The sequence below is a fragment of the Strix uralensis genome, chromosome 2 (genome assembly GCF_047716275.1).
Source record: "Strix uralensis isolate ZFMK-TIS-50842 chromosome 2, bStrUra1, whole genome shotgun sequence".
Classification (NCBI taxonomy): Eukaryota; Metazoa; Chordata; class Aves; order Strigiformes; family Strigidae; genus Strix; species Strix uralensis.
In genome coordinates, this window is record NC_133973.1 from 122729281 (window position 1) to 122749691 (window position 20411).

General features: G+C 39.0%; 1 protein-coding gene across 5 annotated transcripts in view; it reads left to right on the forward strand.

Annotated features, from left to right (window-relative positions):
* The window catches only part of PDGFD (platelet derived growth factor D), a 146655-nt gene that overhangs the window by 108342 nt on the left and 17902 nt on the right, over nt 1-20411 (forward strand). For 4 of the 5 annotated variants that reach the window (XM_074860181.1, XM_074860182.1, XM_074860185.1 and 1 more), the window contains exons 4-5: nt 4925-4984; nt 9518-9719. In XM_074860181.1, coding sequence (XP_074716282.1) covers nt 4925-4984; nt 9518-9719 — 262 coding nt within the window. The remainder of the gene's footprint in view (nt 1-4924; nt 4985-9517; nt 9720-20411) is intronic. The other variant, XM_074860184.1, reaches the window with a different exon arrangement.

Below are 20411 nucleotides of genomic sequence, written 5' to 3' on the forward strand. Positions count from 1 at the left end.
GAATAGCCTGCTGTAGGAAAATAGGTATCTTTCAGCATCCTTAGGAAAATAGGTATCTTTCAGCATCCTTAGGAGAAGTGGTAATAAATATCATTCTGATATAAAAATGAAACATAGCAATGTGATGGATTGAGAATATGGTAAAAGAAAAAGATATTTCAAAGTGTACATCTCTATGCTTTTATTTATCTTTAAGAATAGAAATTGGAGTGTACTAAAATGCTACATGAGAAATTATAATTAATCAGTGGAAGTGTACAAACTTGAGTATTTATCACAGCATTTTTTTGAATGGAACTATGACTTTTCTTTTGCCTCTTACTTACCTTCCACTGTTGCTGTTACACAGTGTGTTCTGAGTTTGGGGTTTATTTGCTTGAAATACCTGTCACTTTGTATATAAAATGTAATGTGTATAAATTCAATGACCAGAGAAAATATTGGTGCTATTGCTTTTATAGAGAAAAAAAAAAACAAACAAACCCAACCTTGTTTCCAGATTCTTATTATTTATTACTACTAACTACAAGTTTATCTGCTTATCAGCTACCCGTCTGCAAACAGCTCTGAATGCAATAGATACATGTTGACTATTGTTCAAAAATAGCTATCATTGAGTTTCCTTTTATTAATTTAAATGTTAGGATAACTGAATATCTTTTTCTTCGAGTTGTAATTTACCCTGGGTTTTCCTTAGAGACCTTCCCACTGTCCTAGTCCCTAATTCTTATGTTTCAGTGAGAGATCCCGACTTCTTTTTGCTTCTGTACTGGACCTCTTTGAACATGCCTCATTTAACCTCTGATTTGGTTTTGCAGAATCTGCTTTGTGCCTCAGTAAATCCCTTAGCCCTGTTCTTCTGCAAATTTCTAGAAACTGCTTCTCTTTTATATAGTTTATAGCTATGGAGTCTAAATACCACAAATGAGGTGAGCACAGACAAAGCCCAACACTTTCAGCTTCTCTGTGTTAATTTTTCCTTAGCTTGTTTCTTTCTTCCTCTTTCTCATGTTTACTTGCCCCAAGAACATGCCTGCATTTTTACCTTTCCCCCCCTCACTTCTCTCCCACTCCCATGACAAGGTCACAACAGAGGAGGTTGCTCCTTCAGGAGAGGATGTCATTAAACCAGTAGGCCCTAAATATCAGTGTAGGATGCTGTCTGGGCTTTTCTTAACCACAACTATTTTGTGAACCTTTCCCTCTCCTTGAAGCAGAGAGCATCATCTCAGCTTTTACTAGCCACAGTTGATAGTTGTTCTGGCAGATAAGCAATATTTTACCAAACATAATTCAATCACCCCACAGACCTGCAGATTAGGAGAAAGAGTTTAGAGAGGAGTTTACAGAGGTGTGGGGCTGCTTCTTTTCACTGGACAGAGCTGCCTGTCCTGTGGCGGTTATTGCCTGTCCCAGGGATCAGGCCTCATAGATGTCAAGCACCTAAATGACAAAAGGCTGGCCTACAGTGCTGAATATGTAAAAAATGAAGAATCACAGAAATGTTAGAAAGTGTTTCTTGCTTTTAATTTGAGGCAGTAATTCAGCATGGCAGGGAGGACTCACGTGTTTTGCCATATCTGTGGTACAGCAACATAAGTCACGGACAACATGCTTCTCAAACTGGCGAGTTTCCCAGCCTCATCCCTGGTGTCTTTCTGATGTCTCCCTGTTTCTACTGGCCTTACCAAACCCCATGGCTTAAGCCCAGCAGAGCCTGTGCTGCTGCAGGTCATGGACCCCAGGCTGCAAATCATCCTCAGCAACCAGTGCTGTCTGGCTCTGCAGTCTCATATGTCCTTGATAGCAGTGATTTTGCCTCATGATCTCCATGTGTGAAAGCCCTAGGTGAAACAAAGACTATTCCCCGTGACTTTTGTCACTTATTGGAGATCAGTGGTGGGAGATAGGCTATAGATGAAGTCAGTCTGCAAAGGAGAGAGAGAAGCTTATCTTTGTCTGAAACACAGCCAAGAACAATATATCAATGTCCATACATATTTAACTCTAAGGACTGACTCAGGATTTGTCTTGCTGAGGTGTAATTTTGGAAGTTGAGGTATGGAAGTCATTTTTCTTCAATAAAAGTACCTGCTATCAGAAGGTGATTGGTAGCCCTGTTTTGCCTATATTTTTGCTGCTTGTAAAACAGTTAATACAATGCTTTCCTGAAGTCTCATGTAATGTTGTTACGTTACCATGACACACTTAGGAAAATAAAAACACTGTTGTCAGGGTGATGTAGCCAAATTATTGCCACCTTGTTTTTCCAGTATTCAGTTGAAAAAGATATATTTTTTTTATGTTTTAACCAGAAGTTTTAATGTCATTGTAAGTAATGAAGAAAACAATAGCCAAGCGTTCATATGCAAATTCATGTAAAGAAGGTAGTATGAGTAAAATAGATAGCACTGAAAATAGATTTGTCCTTCAGGTTCTGCAAGGGACAATGGTGAGAAAGTAAGAGAGGGTTTTGTAATGATGAGAACCACTTTGATATTATTACTTGAAATAGCTGCAAGCAGAAGCTGTAGATAATAATCTTCAAACTGTAGAGGTTGAAAGCTCCGAGAAGCCAAGAATGACTGCAGCTGCCTTGAGTGATGGTGGAACAAAGCCATATAGTTGTGAATAGTTTATGTAGATGAAATATAATCAGAGTCAAAATGTGCAGTCATCAGGTTTGAGATCCAAGAAGCAGGTGGTACACATGTCTATCTCAGGGTTTTGGAGGGGTTCCCTGGCATCAACCATCTCAAAGAATCATAGACTAAAGAAACAGTTTTGATATCTACAATTAGATAACACAAGGGGACCGTCACTTTGAACACAAAATTATTCCTTGTCTGCGGTCTTCTCCAAACATTCAATGAGGCAGATTGTTCCTGTTTTAAAATAATGCCTCAGAACTCAATGCCACTTTTTTCTGGAAGTGCTAAATGGAAGCTAATGACAGAGAGGAAATGATTTCCAAGTTTTGCAACTGGCAACTGTTACCAGAGGATCCATGAGCTTTTAAAATCCATTTTTATGTAATTTAAATCATGGCTTGTCAATAACTGGGCAACCAAATGCGTAGAGAATGTGGCCAAGGTAGCCCACTGATCCTGAATTATTTATGACCTGATCATAGCATTTGCAGATCTCTTTACTGTTAATTTAAAAAAATCTGCATTAAGAATTTCACCAGTAATGTTTTGCTTTTGTATTCCTATAATTATTAACATTGTAAGGGCCTGAAGTTTCAGTGGTCACATAGTTACACTATAGTGTGATGGGGTTTCTTAACTTCTACTAATCTTATGTACTGAAGAAATCAGTACAGTTTTGCTGGCTCAAATTTGAGAGAAAGGAACATTTTAAGGAAGAAGAAACAGTAACAATATTGAATAAACTATCTTGTGACTTCTGAGATAATTTGAATATTTTTCTATAGCAAATGAAAAGCATTAAAATACCATGTATATTGAGTGTGGATCTGAAAGCAGCTCTGTTCCTTCCTGAGTGAAGGAGGATTTTATTGACGAATTAGCAGATTATGTGATCAATTTTCTGTTTTCCATTCCTAAGAATATGTATGGTCCAATGCAGCATTGAGTCTAGAGAGCATCAGCTGAGCAGCTGCTCTTCCATTTTTCCTTTCAGTTGCCAACTTAAAAAATGCATAGCAGATACTGAGTCACTGTAAAATGGTGAGCTTAGGCATTGATCCATCTTCTTTAAATCTTTTCATTGTAAATTCTGTTATTAGAAATTAAAATCTTGGTATGCTGTCTCTTCAGTCCACTTTCCTTACCTGCCCATTCACACTGATCATTAGCTATTCACTACATGTGTGAGTTTAGTAACCATTCTGTAATGCTGCCTTTTTTTCCATTTTTCATGGTTTAATTATTCCAGTTGGAAATGAGTAAGACTGCCAAAAGATAACAGAAACTATTTCTTTATTATTTAAATAATGATTGCCCGTCACTGGTCAGACAAGTGGATTGGGATTCAGGTAACCACATGTCAGTATCTACAATTTTGACATCTGTATCTAATCTAGTCCTCACAGGCTCCCTTTATAGACAATGGAGAGAAAAAAGCATTTTTTGGATGCAATGTCATCCTAAATTAAGCTTCTAAATTAGATCAGATGATTTGCACCCTAAAAATGCTAGTTTTAGTTGACTGTAAATGGAAAGAAAAGTGACTAGCTTAGATGTTTGTTTTGTAGATGTCCAAAGGTAGATGAGATGTATCTCATCCCTGTGCCCAGATTAATCATAGATACCCAGAGGATTTGTGCAATGACACTTACATTGTTAATGTACAGTGGCTGTGTTCTTTGTTGTACAGGACATATAGTGCCATTCAATGCTTTGCACAGATGAGTGAGTCCTGTTCAGCACAAGCACCAAAAACAGTACAGCCATGTTAGGACTACATTGCAAACGGATTAGATTACCCTGCTTCTCACCTTGGCTAAGTAGTACCAGGGTGTTAGCATGTCCACATTCTTTCTCGAATGGATCAGTTTGGGGAACAGCATTTGATTGTAGATATACAGAGGTGGTGTTTAATATTTATGTTGGAAGATAAATGTAATGGCCTTGACCAGATTAGGTCTTGCTATGCAAAGCAGCATATATCATATTACAAATAATAATAATAATATCTATTCTTGCTCCAGCAAGCTCAAAAGGAGCTAGTTTACAAATAATAATATATATATACGTGTAAAATATAAATAAATATAATGAAAAGGGAGAAACCTGAATGGAAGTAGCATTATTTAGAAATGACACATGGTAGGGTGTCTTGCATTAGAGAGGGTTGAAAAAAGATGACAGATGTTGAATGCTGAGACATTTTTTAGGTTCTGCAGTTAATTTAGGACATTGCCTTAATGGTGATTTTTCCTGTGGGTTTTTCCCCTTAGGATGATTTCCAGCATGCAGCCTCAGAAACCAACTGGGAGTCAGTCACAAGCTCTGTCTCAGTAAGTAATTTGTTACTATTTTGCTCGTGGATGGATAGATAGGATGGCTTGAATCCAACTCACTAAAATGGCACCTGCACAGACAAACCACGTATTCACCTTTGGCAGAGGATGAAATAACCATTTATCCAACTCATACTAGGGAGTCAACCAGTGTGTTTTTAAGAAGAAAAGATTCAGGATATGCCATCAGCTGTTGTTACCACATGAGATAGTCATTGGGAAACCCTTGCTTTCAAACTCATCCTGCCAAGATGAAAATACAAGATATAAACTCCTTATAATTTTCATTCGCAGAATGTCTTGACCTAAATCAAAGACTGTACTTAAAACAGGCTGGCAGGAAAATGGATCTAACTTTTCACTGTCAGTACGAAGACTTTTTTAAAGTGTTTGAAATACAGTGTTCTATCTGAAGCCTCCATATTCAGCAGTGAAATGCAACTTTGGGAAAAAAAGAAAAAAAAAAAGGAGAACAAGTAATCCAGTGTAAAATTTTATTTTTCTCTTTATGTTTGATTTGTGTCACTGGCCAAAAATCTGTCCCCTCTTTCATTTCCCAGGTTAAATACTGAGGAATGACAATGTAGCGTCAGAATTCATAATAGAGGCAGTCCTCTTCTGTGCTGGTCAGCATCATGTCACAGCTCTTGTAAACTCCTCTTAAAACACATTCTACTGATTAGTGTCCAAGCAAGGCAGCAAGTAGAGACAAAATTCTGTATTGCTAAAATTAGAAGAGGAAGCCAATTAGAAGCTAATCTCACCCATGTTTACTCTTGAGTTTGCAAATGACACTTGTCCTTCATGATATGATGCATTGATGGCCTTGAACTAATTGTGCTGAATGTCCTGAGTAGTAATGCTAGCAGGGCTGAGATCTAGTGAATGTGACAAGCAGGAGATGCTAAAACACTGTTTTACTGAAAGACATAAACCCCATTTTTCATTCTAATATAGGGTTGGAAAAAAAATCTATGTGATAGAATATTTTGTTTAAAAATATGGTAAACTGACGTTTGAAAATGTAAGCCTAGGGCTCCCTCATCAGGTAACGATGAAAATGAGATCAAGTACATGGTAAATGCCATGTTAGTTATCTTTAACATTATAAGATGCACAATACACCAAACAATAATCCAGTATTCTTTTCATATTGAAAAAAACCTGTATTTATCTTTCACATCTATTTGTTTCTGAAAAGTTGTTAGTATGTTACAGGTAGGGAAGTTCAGTACAAATATTACAGGTAGCAAGCTGGTGGCCAAGGTCACATGGAAGCCTACAGCTAAACCAGAAGCAAAACTCCAGTTTCACTGTTTTTCCCATGCCATCCCTTCTCTAATAGAACATACCTTCTTCCACTGGGACTGCATTGCACCCACTAGCCCTTTCTTATCCTCAGGGAAAATAAAGTAGAGACATTGAGTAATTTTTCCCAAAGGCACCATGGAAAACGTCTAACATCTGAATTTTTCATGGATTCTGCTGTAGGCCTGAGGGGCAGAAGTACAAACTCAGATCTTCTAGTTGCTGGCAAGGTGTCATACTGTTCTACTGATACTCCCTGAGGATATTCTGATAGCATGGCAGAGCTAAGTTTTTCCCCTCAAACCCACAGGCAACCCAAAGACTCATTTTAGGATCTAGGTACATTACAATTCTCAGAATGAAAATTTGAGACCGAGCAAATTCTTTCTTCCTTGTCTGAAGTCATATCACAGAGTCATATTTTGGTGGTTTTTTGTCTCAGAAAGCAAAACCCAATATTTCTGCCCTTAACCCAGCATGGCAAATCCACAAAAAAGAAGGAAAAAAAATCACTCCTTATTAAGTTAGTTTCCATTATTTGTGAAGTAATGTTATGACCATCAAACAACTGTGGTGCACATTGAACTGCCTGTCAGCTTCACATACAGATAGAAAATAGGAAAGAATGTAGGAACAGAAATAAAGTATACGAGCACTGACAAAAAAAGACACCTTTGTGTCCCATGAAATTAAAAAGCATTCAGTGCTTTTTAGAAATGTAGAAGAGATACATAATGTGTAAAATCTTTGCTCTTCATTGATTCTTGCATTTCACTCTTCCTCTTGACCTCTCTTTGGATATGATCTCAGAAACCAGATTATGACTAGCACAAGCTCTTCTAAAACTAGCGCCTCGTTCTTGGCAGGACAAAAGAGAGGCAGTTGGGTTGGCAGCTTTGAAGTTGCTTTTGGGCCTGTCACATGATGTCACTGCCAATAGGTTATCTGAGCTGTTGAAATAATTCCTTTTGACTTGGCTGTCACTGAGAAAAAGTTAAGCTTTCTCCTCTGTGTGAACGAGGTTGCTCAAATCTTTTGAGTAGGAGCTTTTATATGAAAATAAAATGGGGAATCCCTGCTGCCTGTATGAGTTTGAAATGCCCTGCAAATTCACAGCCTGACCTGCATTTCTGTAATGAAATGCACAGTTGAACATGTGAAAAAAACTCTTGCATCGTCTAAACCACACACTTATGGTCTGTTTTTTATGTTGCTGTTTCTTCAGCATCCTTGCATCATCTCCCTCACTTTTGAAAGGCAGTCAGGGACTGACATTTTTCTGTTGGGCTTCAGTCACAGATGAGCCATGAGCTCCACAGAGCTCTCTTCAGTAAGCAAGTAGCATTTGTGTGCTTTTTTCTTTTGTAACCTCAAAGACAGTGTTAGCACACTGCATGATGCCTGCCCACAGCACAGTCTCTCCTGCAGCATTGTTTTAGATAATAATGCTGTGTTCACTTTGCTGGCGTGAGCTTTTCAACTCCTGGGGCTCCTGTCTCTCTGACGATCTCTATTCCAAGCCACTTAGAAGTTAGGAGGGATGCTTTGAGGTATGCCTTCTCTTTTAGTGAGTCATGAATTTTTGCAGCCATCTGCACTGTGTCTTATTTAGCACTGCATTGTAGAGGCACTGCAGTCACAACTGGGCCCTCTGAAACTTCTTGTGCTTCTTGGTGATAAGCAGTAAAGCGCAGCTATGCTTTCTTGACCACCCTATTGTAATGTTTTCTATTTCTTCTCTTTCTCCTTTTTAATAATTTGGACTGTCTGTACTTTTAGCAAACATATGCAGTAAAATATCAAAGATTGTTACTTTTGTGATATAACTCACCATTAAAGACAAATGTTTTATTTTAGAAGACACATATACTTTGAAACTATTTTTATAAGCATTGAAGGACACAGTCCTGCAAACAAGTGAGTAACTTTACTCAAATGAATTGACCTTTCAATTACTACCCAACTGAGTGAAGTTAATCATAAAGATTAATACTTTAACATATGCATTTACTTGGGAGATGAAGCAAAAAAATTATTTTGGGGAGTCATTAATTTTAAATGGTATATTTCTGCTACATTACTTCAGAGCTGGGTTTTTGTGAGAGAAGAGGGTTTCTAGGGTTTTTCCCCCGATGTTTTAACTTATAAGACCAAACTCCCAACAACTCTTGTGATATATTGTGCTTCTTGTTGGACAAAATCAGGTATTTTGATTGTGGTCCTTCAGAAAGTAACAGATCTGCATTTATAGTTTTTCTTGCACATATTTTACACATACTATCCGGCTTTGTGCTTGGACAAGGGAAAAAGTGATACCAGGGTAGTGAGTATTGTGATTCTAAATAACAATTATTAAACATTTTTAAAGTCGTCTCCAGTAAAAATGAAATTGCTACAATCTTTCTGTCAAAGTCATGTTGTGACACAAGTTCAGTGGAAACCAAATATGCTCAGAGAATGGTACTTTGCCCTTCCTGGTGGGAAGTAATATTTCATGTGGTATTATGATACAGTTGTGAGGATATGACTATGTTGGTAATCCCAATATTCATTGTTACATTGCTGAGATCCAAATATCATGTTTTTTCTCGTTTGCTTAGTAACTTGTATGTTTGGTAAAAGGGTGGGAGAATTAGCATTCATTGGTGTTTCATAATACATTTAATTCTTGGGAATAAAGGGCCATCTTTTCAAGTCTTAAACCAAGACAAATTTGTTGTCCAAATTGACCAGGGAAAGAAAGACAGTCTAGTGGACTTGTTGTCTTTGTCTTTCTGTGCTGTGGTTTCTGATATGCCTATTATGGATGTACTGACAGAGCTGGTGGAGATCTGAAGGCACCACCCCAGCACTACAAGGCACCTCTGATCTGTGGTCATGGCCATCACAGTGGTTTCAAAAGACATTTCCGTTACATCTTTGTATATGTGCAAACCATCGTCCCCTTTGAGGAGTGGGTGTGCATGTTGGCAGTCCAGCAGTGGCACTGCTTCCACGCATTGCATCTCCTCCAGGATTTACTTGGGAGTTTTGTGGTGTCTCTTCTGCTTGCAAAAGGAAAATATAAGCATAAAAGAGCCTGGCCCAGCTAAGAACTTCAGAAGATGGCCCAAAGTAGCTGTTTCAGTCAATAATGAGACAAGTTCCTCAGTAACTGTTTTCAATTGTTTTAAGTGGTGCTGTAATTTATTCCAAGTACACTGAGATGTATGTCACTCTTAGGGGGTATCCTATCCCTCTCCATCAGTGACTGACCCTACGCTCACAGCAGAAGCACTGGATCAGACCATTGCTGCATTTGACACGGTGGAGGATCTGCTCAAACACTTTAACCCAGACTCGTGGCAAGAAGATCTCGAGAATTTGTACACAGACAGTGGCCACCATTATCGAGGCAGGAGCTACCATGACAGGAAGTCCAAAGGTAGGAAACGACACTATATACATACTTTGGGGCAAGATCAGGATATTCCTTCACTCCTCATAGAAATGTCCATTGGTCAGGTATTAGATTCTGGTCCCTGTGTTCCTGTTGGAGTCACAGGGAAGGTACCACCTGTTAAAACCAGGGATAAGTCATTTAATCCCTAATATTTTTCTGAGTAGAATCTTGCCTGAGAAATCAGACTGATAACTGCCATTGTTATGATGAATTCAAAAATAAAAACCTAGGCCCGTGTGTAAAGGACAGATGGTTCTTAGCTTCACCCTCTTAAACATTGTTTGTGTGTAAGGCATGGGGCTCCTAATTACCTGCACTATCATCCTTCTTTAAATACCCTGCTTAGGGATTGTTCTCTGTTGAGTGAGGAATAATCACTTTTATCACATTGTGCTTAGGGAAGCATCTGGTGCAGACACCTGTATGTGCAGCTGTTTTTTTTAGGATGTGAACATCTCACTGTTTTTCATTATGTTGGCGGGGAACGTTATTATGGTTTAACATCTTTGTCTGTAAATGAGCAAAGCACACATTTCTGGGTTATGTTTCGTGTTTCCTCCTGGTAGTTCAAATCATCCACCAAATGGTAAAGTAAATGGATGTTAAGCTAGCAGTACAAACCCATAATGATAAAGAAACACTATTTAGAAGAGACAGTGGTGCTCTCAGGTAACCATGCACTGAAGAGCCTGATGAAATTACCCTTTATGTGCAGGTACAGATCTAGGAGGTCTGTTAGGGTTCTCAAAGACGACAGTTGCTGTAGTTTTCACAGAAGATCTGCAGTGAAATATTTTATCTGAGGTGTCTTGTTAATATTGTCTTCCATTTCCAAGTTATGTATTCATATGCATTCTTCTTTAGAACTTTAAAATCGTAATGCCCAAATGACAGTTCTGATTCTGTGCAATCCACCATTTATTTACATCTCAAATCCCCTCCGCCCTACATTAAGCATGTGCTGAGCAGGGAGAAAGTATTTTAATTCTGTATTTGTAACTTACTCACCATCAAATGATGAGGCTTTGATCTTAAAAGGGATGTATAGGCTGCATCTCTATTAGGGAAAATAGTGTTGAGGAGCGTTCCCAGGCCCTGAAGTCCAATCACCATGTTGCTAAATTGTCACCCTGGTCTCTGCTTAGTTTTGGCCTAAGCCAAGTGTTATTCTCCCAGGTTATTTCTGAGCATGAACCAGGAGTTGGCAGAGTCAGCTGCCATTCCTAGTAGGTAGTTTGCACGTGGTCACCTTGTCTTGGAGAGTAAGAGATAAATGGTAGGAATGTGGGCTGTCCCATGGTTGTTGACCTTTGTACAGGAGAATGACTTCAGGCACATACAGTGTATTAGTAGATGCACAGCCAACTTGGTGTAGTTTCCCAGACTTACTGGCCATCTCTGTTTTTCGGCTCAGCACTTCAAAGGAATCTGCCATAAAGGCCTGAGCACCCATAGAGTGAAAACTGAACCCCTTTACTTTGTTCTATACTGGCATGTCAGAAATTTCAGGCAACCACAACAACCCATGTTTTGTGAAAACTGTCACCTAACTGCATCACTTCTGAGATCAGTTTGATCACATTTAGGGGTCTGTGAAACATGATCTGTGTGTCCCTTATTCCCAGAATGGATTTGGCACAGATAGACATGTATACTGAAGAAATAAAGGGTCTGTTTTGATTTTAATAGAAGCTGATTAGAAACCTGGATCCTGTACTGGTTCTGCTCTCCAGATTTCGTTTGATTCTCAGATCATATTTGGCCTAGTTCCCCATATATTTAAATGACCGTATAGACATATAAAATATCATTTTCTGCTTTATTGATGTTGATCATGTAGGCTAGAGGTATCAATTGGATCTGGTAGTGGTAGGAAAATTCAGATATATAAAGGTTTATCCATTTAATATAAATGTCATTCAGCTTCTTGCGTAACAAAGCACTGTAAAAAAACATAAAATAGTCATTATTTTAACACTTTATTTATTTTAATAGGAATTTTTGTTGTTGTTTTAGTTATAGGAATAAGAAAGAGGTTTTATAACAGTTTTTTTTTTGTCTTCAAACTAAAGGCCAAATTCCCTGATTGTTAGCAGCCCTCTGGACAGAAGTACCTCACCATAATCAAATCCTTAAAAAATTTCTCTTAAGAATTTTTATTTAGTCATAAACTTCTGACAAGATTAAAGGCTTGTTCTTGGATGATGTCAGGAGTATGGAATAGCTTTAACAAGTCCTTAAATTAGAAATGCTTGGTGGCTTTTAAACACAGACACTGTGGATCTCTGAGGAATGTTTATAGGCATTAGGATAACCTTGCAGCAAAGAGAGCAATAGATTATATCATCATTTATTTCAGATATCTATCTCTTTCTGCTTTCAGCTTGGGTTTTATTTTTTATCCTTAGCTAGAACAGCCCTGAGGCAGACAAGAACAATTTGATGTAATCTCTGCCTATCTTTCACAGCATTTTCAGAACAAGTCATATAAATGGTGTAAATGAATGACTAATGATTTTGCTCCTATCCAACTCTCTTCCCATACGAAATTGTGCCACAAAATTGAGCTTAAGATGTGGTGTTGCTGAATACCAGTTCTGATAACGGGGTTATGTGATAAATATTGGGGGATTTTAACATTTAAATAGGTTTTCCTATGTTACAATTTGAGTCTAATACCTCTTGTCCTTTCAAAGAAGACTGTCTCCATCTTTACTCCCTCCCATCATGTATTTATACACATCGATATACACATATATAGGTCAATCCCTCCCTGGATACCTCCTGCAAGAACCCTAAAGAAGAAGAGTGTGTTGATTAAATCTATATGTATGATAACTCCATTCCATCTACAAAATCTGATCTCACACCTCTACAACACTGATGCAACTCTATTAAGTTAAATGCATTCCTTTTCATTTATGCTGTTGAAGTGAGATACTGGTATCAGGTGTGTCTCACTAATAACCACATGAAGTTTGAAATCTAATTCTGCGTATGTTCCGTGGGATTTGCTGTTAATCACTCCAGTAAAAGGTAACTATAGAATCACAGTGAAACCCAGACTGGCAGAGAAGGACAAAAAAGAAAGGGGAAGACACACATTCACATTTTCAAAATCCTTAAATGAGAGGCCTTGTATAAGCTATAAACTACAGTGTACACCTCCTCTATGAAAATATGACAAGGTGTTTCAAATAACCTTTGCCAGCAGTTGTAAATATATTCAAAAGGATTCGCTAGCCATTGCAGCGTTTTAGAAACTCTGAAAGTATGAATATTCAACCTTAAGCTTATCCCAGACTCTTAGGGAAAAAGCAGGTCATACCGAATAAAGTATATCCTTTAAAATAATTACTTTTACATTGCAGTAATATGTTGTAACTGACCTTAGTGTCATAGTAATTTGTCTATTACAAATATAAAGCATCTCTAAAAGGATATCACTGACTACTGGTTTATTTAATACTGCTCTTAGCAAGAACACAAGTAGAAATAAAAAAGAAAACAGCCATATTCTACAATTATGTTGAACTTCCAGACAAATAGGTTTCTATTCTTTTAGCGAGTCATAAAGAGCATCCAGACGTGTTTGAAGGAAACCTCTTCATCCTACAGTTTAAATATTTGAAAGCATCAATGTATCTGCTTGATCATAGTAGAAGAGCTCCTCAGAGATACTGTTGTAAACAGTTCCAACCATCAATTAGACATTATTTAACGTTTTCCACATGCTTGTTTGCATTCATCTTTTGTTGTTCACTTTGAAGTTTTACATCCCATTGTAAAAGGCTTTATAGTTTAAAAAAGACCTCTGCCTGTGAAATGTCTTGTGTAAAAATGAGGAAAGAAAGGAGAAAGAGAAAGTTCACTGTTTCTCATCACAGAAGTAGATCCAGATGTCTAGGGGATGGTACCTAGAGAAAGGGGTCATCTTTAAAAAGGAATGGTGTTGGGGTTTTTTTCACAAATAAATCTAGGAAGCAGGAACACATTTACATACATTTGGGTAATTAACAAGACTACATACACCTCTGAGCTCATTTTCTTTTTTGGAAATAATATGCAAGAAACCTTTGGCTATCAGAAGAAATTAATCAGGTGGGACATTTTTGCAGGAACACCTGTCTGCAATGACAGCTTTACAAGTTAAATAAATAAACACTTGCTGCCATAGCCACACTGCTCTCTAGAAGGGGAGTAGCGAGATGAGACCACAAGTCTTCATGGAATGTTTCTGCTGTCCATTGCCAAACAGGTTCCCAAGATCAGGCAAGTTTCTCTCCGTCCTTAATAATAGTTTTTAGTTGCCACCACTTACAGTGGTCTAGCAAGAAGGTAAAATTTTAACTCAGGAATGTAATTTATCAGGGGTTTGCAAACAGTGGCCAGTAAAATACTGCAAACATCCATGTACTCTTCCTTGAAAGGTTCTGGGATGGCTGCCAGCAAGTTTCAGTGCACCAGACAGGGAGTGCAGGCATCACAACTGCTGAATGCCCTCTCCTTCACAGCAAATGTGAATATTCCAAGTAGATGGAATACCTTGTCAAATAGCTGCTAATTTAAAGTATTCCCTGTGCTTAAAAAAAATTATATTTCTTCTACCCTTCTTCAGTTGGAAACCAAGTTGTCTGTTGCATGCAAACTACACACATTCATTCATTTCACAATCTAATTCAGATCTACATCCATACTCTTCTCACTCTGTGGCAAACTAGGTTTTTCTTCATGCTTTACATGACATTTTTGTTGGTCACTGCAGTGAAATCTTTTTTTATTAAACCATTTTTTAAAATTCTAGTGAAACTTGCAGCATATTATTTATCACTGGAATAAGCTGTTCAGTTCCATTGATTTCAATGAAGGTATGTGCATTTACACCACTGATAGTTTGGCTTGCTTTTGCTACTTGACCCATACCCCAGCTGGTTTGCCAGTCTATAACAGGCCTATATATTGTGAACCTTGTTTCATGTGAACAATTATAATCCCACTGAAATTCTGATCTCTCATTCCTCTAAAATAATAGTTGCTGTATTGAGGAGGTTTGTCTTAGCATTGTGATTCTGTAGTAAATCCATATTGCAACATCTTCTCCTCAGCTCCCACGAGAAAGACTTGGACAGCTCCCAGAGTTTTCAGGTATATTTAACAAAGTGCTTATTGTGGTATCATTAAGCATGTGCAGTGAAACAGTGAAAACCATCAACCATATGGTTGAGGTTTTCACTGAGGACTAAAAGCCACAGGGTTTGGTCAATATTTGGTATGGAGAAGAGTAATTTCATCAGTGTCAGTGCATTTAGGTGGTTTCATCAGTGGAAGATGTGTCTGTTTAGCATATGTATGGGACTGCATTTTCCAACTCAGTTCAGCCACACCATAGCTTCAGTCAGCTACAGCACTGCTCTGAATGTCTTTGACTGCTTCTACAGTACCTCTACTCTTCCTGACACAGCCCTGGCATACACCTTTATGCTAGCAGAGCATGAATGCTGGGGGGAAGGGGTTCAATATATTCATAGGTCTGAGAAATTCCATGCTCTACAGGAGGATTCTTTTTAAGCCTAGTGAGAATTAAAACAGCAGCACAACAACCTTTGTTATAAACTGTAAGCCACACATGAAAAGGGATGAGAGTCAAACTAGAACTGAGCTCTGGATCCCCACTTGACACACAGTACTTCAATCACACTGCAGTTCCATCCCTTGCTGATGCACAAAACATGAACAGGGACAAGCTAACAAGTTCATGAGTACATGTCTTCAGCCGCCAAAAAGAGCACAAGATTTAGAAATTTTAGCAGAATTGGCACTGGTTTGCATACCTTTGGCAGGAGACCCAAGGAGATGTAGAATTCTGCTTGACAACCAGGGGAGGATGTTCAGTAGCTGGGAAGTCTCTGCACCCATTCCCTGAATAATGTGGGCAAGTCCCTTCAGTAAGAGTTAGGTATTTTAATATCCTTGAGGATCTAGGCCTTATAGTTTGTCTACATACAGATGCTTCTTAACGTGGCCTGTCATCAACATAGTTTGATGCTGAATGTCATGCTGAAATCTGGTTCCACACATCCATATTGCCTTCATAACAGATTGCCTTCATAACAGACCAAAATCATCCTTTTAAGCCTTATCTGTCCATATGGATAGTGATGTCAATACCCTTTCAGGAAGTACAGCAGACATATAGGCATCGTGGCAGTTTAGTATCAATCGTAGATCAATAGAATATATTGGTTACAAATGCACTCTGTGGATCATCTCTTCCAAACCTCTGCTCAGTGCAGGACCAACCTCAAAGTTAAATCAGGTTACTTTGGGCCTTCTCTAGTTATGTTTTCAATATTTCCAACTAGAGCAATTCCACAAGCTTTTGGATAAGTTGTCCCAGTGTTTGACCACCCTCATGGTGATTAGTTTTTCTTTAGAGCTCACTGAAATGTCCCTTGCTGCAACTTGTGATTTTTGCACCTTGTGTTTTTGCTGTGCACATCCAAGAAGAGAATGGCTCCATCCTTCCTGTAGCCCCATTTTGATAGCTGGAGATGGTTATTAGAACCCCCTTTAGTCTTCTTTCCAGACTAAACAAATCTGGTTCCCTCAGCCTCACTGTGACTGTTTTGAACAAGAACCTTAACCACCATGGTCACCCTTCACTGAACTCCTAGTTTGTTCATCCTTCTGCTGAAGGGAGCTAAAAACTGGACACAGTACTCCAGATGGAGGTTCATGAGAGCTGAATGAAGGGGACTATTCATCTCCCTCAACCTGCTGCCACATTCTTCCTAATGCAGCTCAGTGTGCAGCCTCTGTCACTGCAAGGCAAACAGCTGACTCATGTTCAACCTGCTGTCTACCAGGATGCCAAGGCTTTTTCTGGAAAGCTTCTGCTTAGCCAGTGTGTCCCCAGTCTGGACTGATGCATGGGTTTATTTCATGTCAGGCACAGGAATTTCCATTTGTCATCACTGAGCCTCATGAGGTTCTTGTCAGCATATTTCTCCAGCCTGCTGAGGTCCTTCTGAAAGACAGTCCTGCAGCACGTGGACAAATTTCCCTAATGTGATGTCACTGGAAAACGTGCTGAGGGTTCACATCATTCCATTGTTCAGATCATTAGTGAAGATCTTTAGCAGTATTGACCCCAACATTACCCCCTGGGGAACACTGCTAGTAACCAGTCACCGGTTGTACTTGGAATTGCTGACCATTTTGCTCAAGCCTCTTGGACTTTCCGGTTATCTACTGAATTTGTAGTCCGCCTATCCCATTATATCTCGACAGTTTGCTGCAAGGATGCTATGGATCACTATCAAAAATCAGCAGATGCCTCTGCTGCTTTAACCTCATCCAGCAAGATGGTTGTCTCATCATAGCAGAGTCTCAGGTTGGTTCATCAAAATTTGCCCTTGGTAAATCTATTCTGTCTGTTCCCAGTCACCCTCATCTTTCATGTGCCTGGACATTGCTTCCAGGAGGATTTACCCCTTAATTTTACTGTGGGCTGAGGTTAAGCTGACTGCTCTGCACCTGCCTCAATCCCTCTTGCCTTGCCTGTAGATGGCCTTGATATGTGTTTTAGGAATACCTTGGCAACGTGGCTACCATCTCTTACATCTCAGCTCTGGTCTGTGGCTAATGTATGAAAAACAGGTAAATGTTCAGATATGGTAGTTTTAGGGACATGTATGAATTTGAAACAGATAAAGTGTTAAAAGAATCCTTAACGGACCTCCTGTCTTGTTACAATTAATCATTGACCAGCAGCACATGTTTTTCTCTCCAATCTTTAAGGCTGTCCCTTCTGAATAAGACATGGTATTAGCTGCAGCCACTGCTTTCAGTGCTTGCCTCTGATTTAAGATCAATGTTTCAAGGTAAGCACATGCCATAGTGCTATGTGAAATGAGGATGGATTTAAGCACAGGATTTAAGGGGAAGGAGGGGACACTGTACCCCAAGTATCCAGATTACTGCTCCACTACATCTTTTTATGTATGCCTTGCCTTTAAATTGAATCTGTTGCAGACATTCTGTAAGAATACTTTGAAGTTATTTGCATCCAGTCTACAGAACCTTTTAGTTCTAGTTTTAAATTAAGGACTCCAGTGGTTTCAGTCCTTGATAAGTAAAGCAGCAGGATTTCACACCAGTCACGCCAAGGCTTGGTTACATTTTAGTCACAGCAGTGAAGTGATGCATGAAACTGACTGTACTGTAAAATATCATTGTTATATGGATGAGGAAATGGACTGGCTCCAGACAGTAAAACAATCCCAAGACAGGGAAAAATGCATATCGAAGCTTTCAGCAGAGAGAGTTGTTCAGAGCAAAATGTGTTCTTTTGTTAGGGGGCTGCAAACCATGGTTTAAAGCAAATTCTTGCATGTCAGTATGCACTGTTCACAGAGTACAGTATGCGCTGTTCACAGAAGACATTGCGCTGTCCAACTTATCCCACCAAGCACTGCATTTCTGTAGAGCAGGGTCAAAAAGAGCGTAGGTGTTTACTGCCACATGAATTTTTATGGACGATGACTTGTGTATCTCTTAAACCCTTTAGTTAGTCTTTCCTTCTCTGCTTTAAGTTATTTATTTTCATTATTTCAGCATCACTAAAATAAGACCTTTCTGCTATTGTATTTGTCCATTTCAACCTGGACTCTGATACCTGAGATACAGCAAAGTGCAGAGAATTCACATCTTAACTTATAACTCTGAGATTTGGGGTCCTGAAAACTGCTAATAACTCAGCATCAGAATGCCTTAAGTATGATACCATGGAGAATTAATGCAATTTTCCTTTGGAAAGTTTTCCATAAGTTTTTTCAAATATACTTCATCATAGAAAGATACACTAAATAAAATGTGTTTTGCTACTGGTTGTTTTCAGAATTCCTGAAGAATGCATCCAGAGAAGGTTTTGAGCCCTCACTGAAAACAGCTGATTCCTTCATACTGCATAGAGAAAAAAATTGTCTTAATTATCTGGCTATTCCCCCCTATGCTTCAAACAAGTCAACAGCTCTCCACAGTACTGACTCAGCTACAGCCTAAGAGATTCTGCAAAGACTTCTGAAAGTCATCAAAACTAGGCTTTTGAAGGCTAGTGAGCAAAGCCTTCCCTCCAGTGAAAGCACTTTGCTAGGTCACCCCTTGCCATTTAAATTGAGCAGCTTAAGTACTGAAGCTAATATGTGTAACACTGTGATGGATATAATATGCTCTCTGCAGGAAAGCCCCCCCCCCCCCCCCCCCCCCCCCAGTCCTTTAAATGCTGGTGCTTTCCCTCTCTGCCAGTCTCGTTACAAAAACTCATTTCTGTGTTGATAACGCAGCAGTGATAATAGGTATCAGCTCAATGCAGGGAAGAGGACTGTTGAGCCTGAGGGGAAATGTAATCTGTGATAGAGCAAATTTTGTTCAGTCCCTTGGACACCTTCTCTGGGACACAGATGTCAGTTCATGAGACCTGAGTCAGGGTCCTCTTTAATGACCAGTTTGTTACTGGAAGCCTTGTTTCCTATGTTACCTCAGCTGAATTACAGCTGAATTACATCTGAATTTAGCCTTTGAGCATTTTATTCTAACTCTGTCTAGAGATGCACCATCAGCAAATGCCATCCTAGTCCATGGCCAGCCTGTCCCAATAGGAGCCTGCTCATATCAGTATCCATTCCCCCTACATTGCTGCAGTGCCAGAGTGTGGATGATCCAGGTTTTCCTCTTAAGAAATCTCATTAATCATGAAAGCAGAATATTTTCAGCCCTCTTCTTCCTTTAGTTAATTTTTCCTTCACATCAATCTGCTGAAGTGAATAGTAGCCAGATACCTCTTTGCTTGCAAAGCTGATGGCAAAGGTCCTGATGAGAACGTTTAGAGGAGTGGGGAACACTTCCCTGTGAGAAGAATTAGCCTGAGAACCTGCATTGAGAAGAGGTGGCTTTGGAGAATGACAGCGGAAAAGAAAATATCATCTGTTAAAACAAAGAAATCAATATTCTTTGGTCTTCTAAGACCTGTCTGTGAACATCTGGAGTGTATTTTTCTCCCAGTGCATGAGTATACCAGTAGCCCCATTGATTTTGTGCTTATATCAGGAGGATGATCTATACCTCTTTTGGAGAGATGCTAGCTCTCTGGAGAGAACCACTGAGATTTCATGGTGAGATGTATCACAATTGCTATAAAATCACAATTTATCTGCTAAATTCCCATTGACTGAGATAACACCTTGCCAGAAAGTGAAGCTGCTACGATTTTCTATAATAGCAGTCGTGACAGTTATGTACCCTTGCCTCTTGCATATCTGCCTTGTGAATATCTCCAGGCCAGAATGTAAAGGTTCATATTTCCAAATCACAGTTTTTTCCACAACTTTGTGATGTTGACAAGGACTGAGTCAAAGAAGGTATGAAGTGTCTTTGTTGGAGGTTTTCACATCTTTATAGTAAAGCACAAGCATAGGTCCATTCAGGACCAGAGATGGTGTTGAGCTATTAATAAACATGCCCATGTTCACAAACACTACACCATTATCTCAACTCTCATTTGAGCTGTTCCTATTTTGCTGTTGATATTTCTATTAGCAAATACTGTTTGGGGTGGGAACTCAACACAAGTTCACATGTCCTCCAGTCCTGAATGAATTACTGAGCTTTTGAACA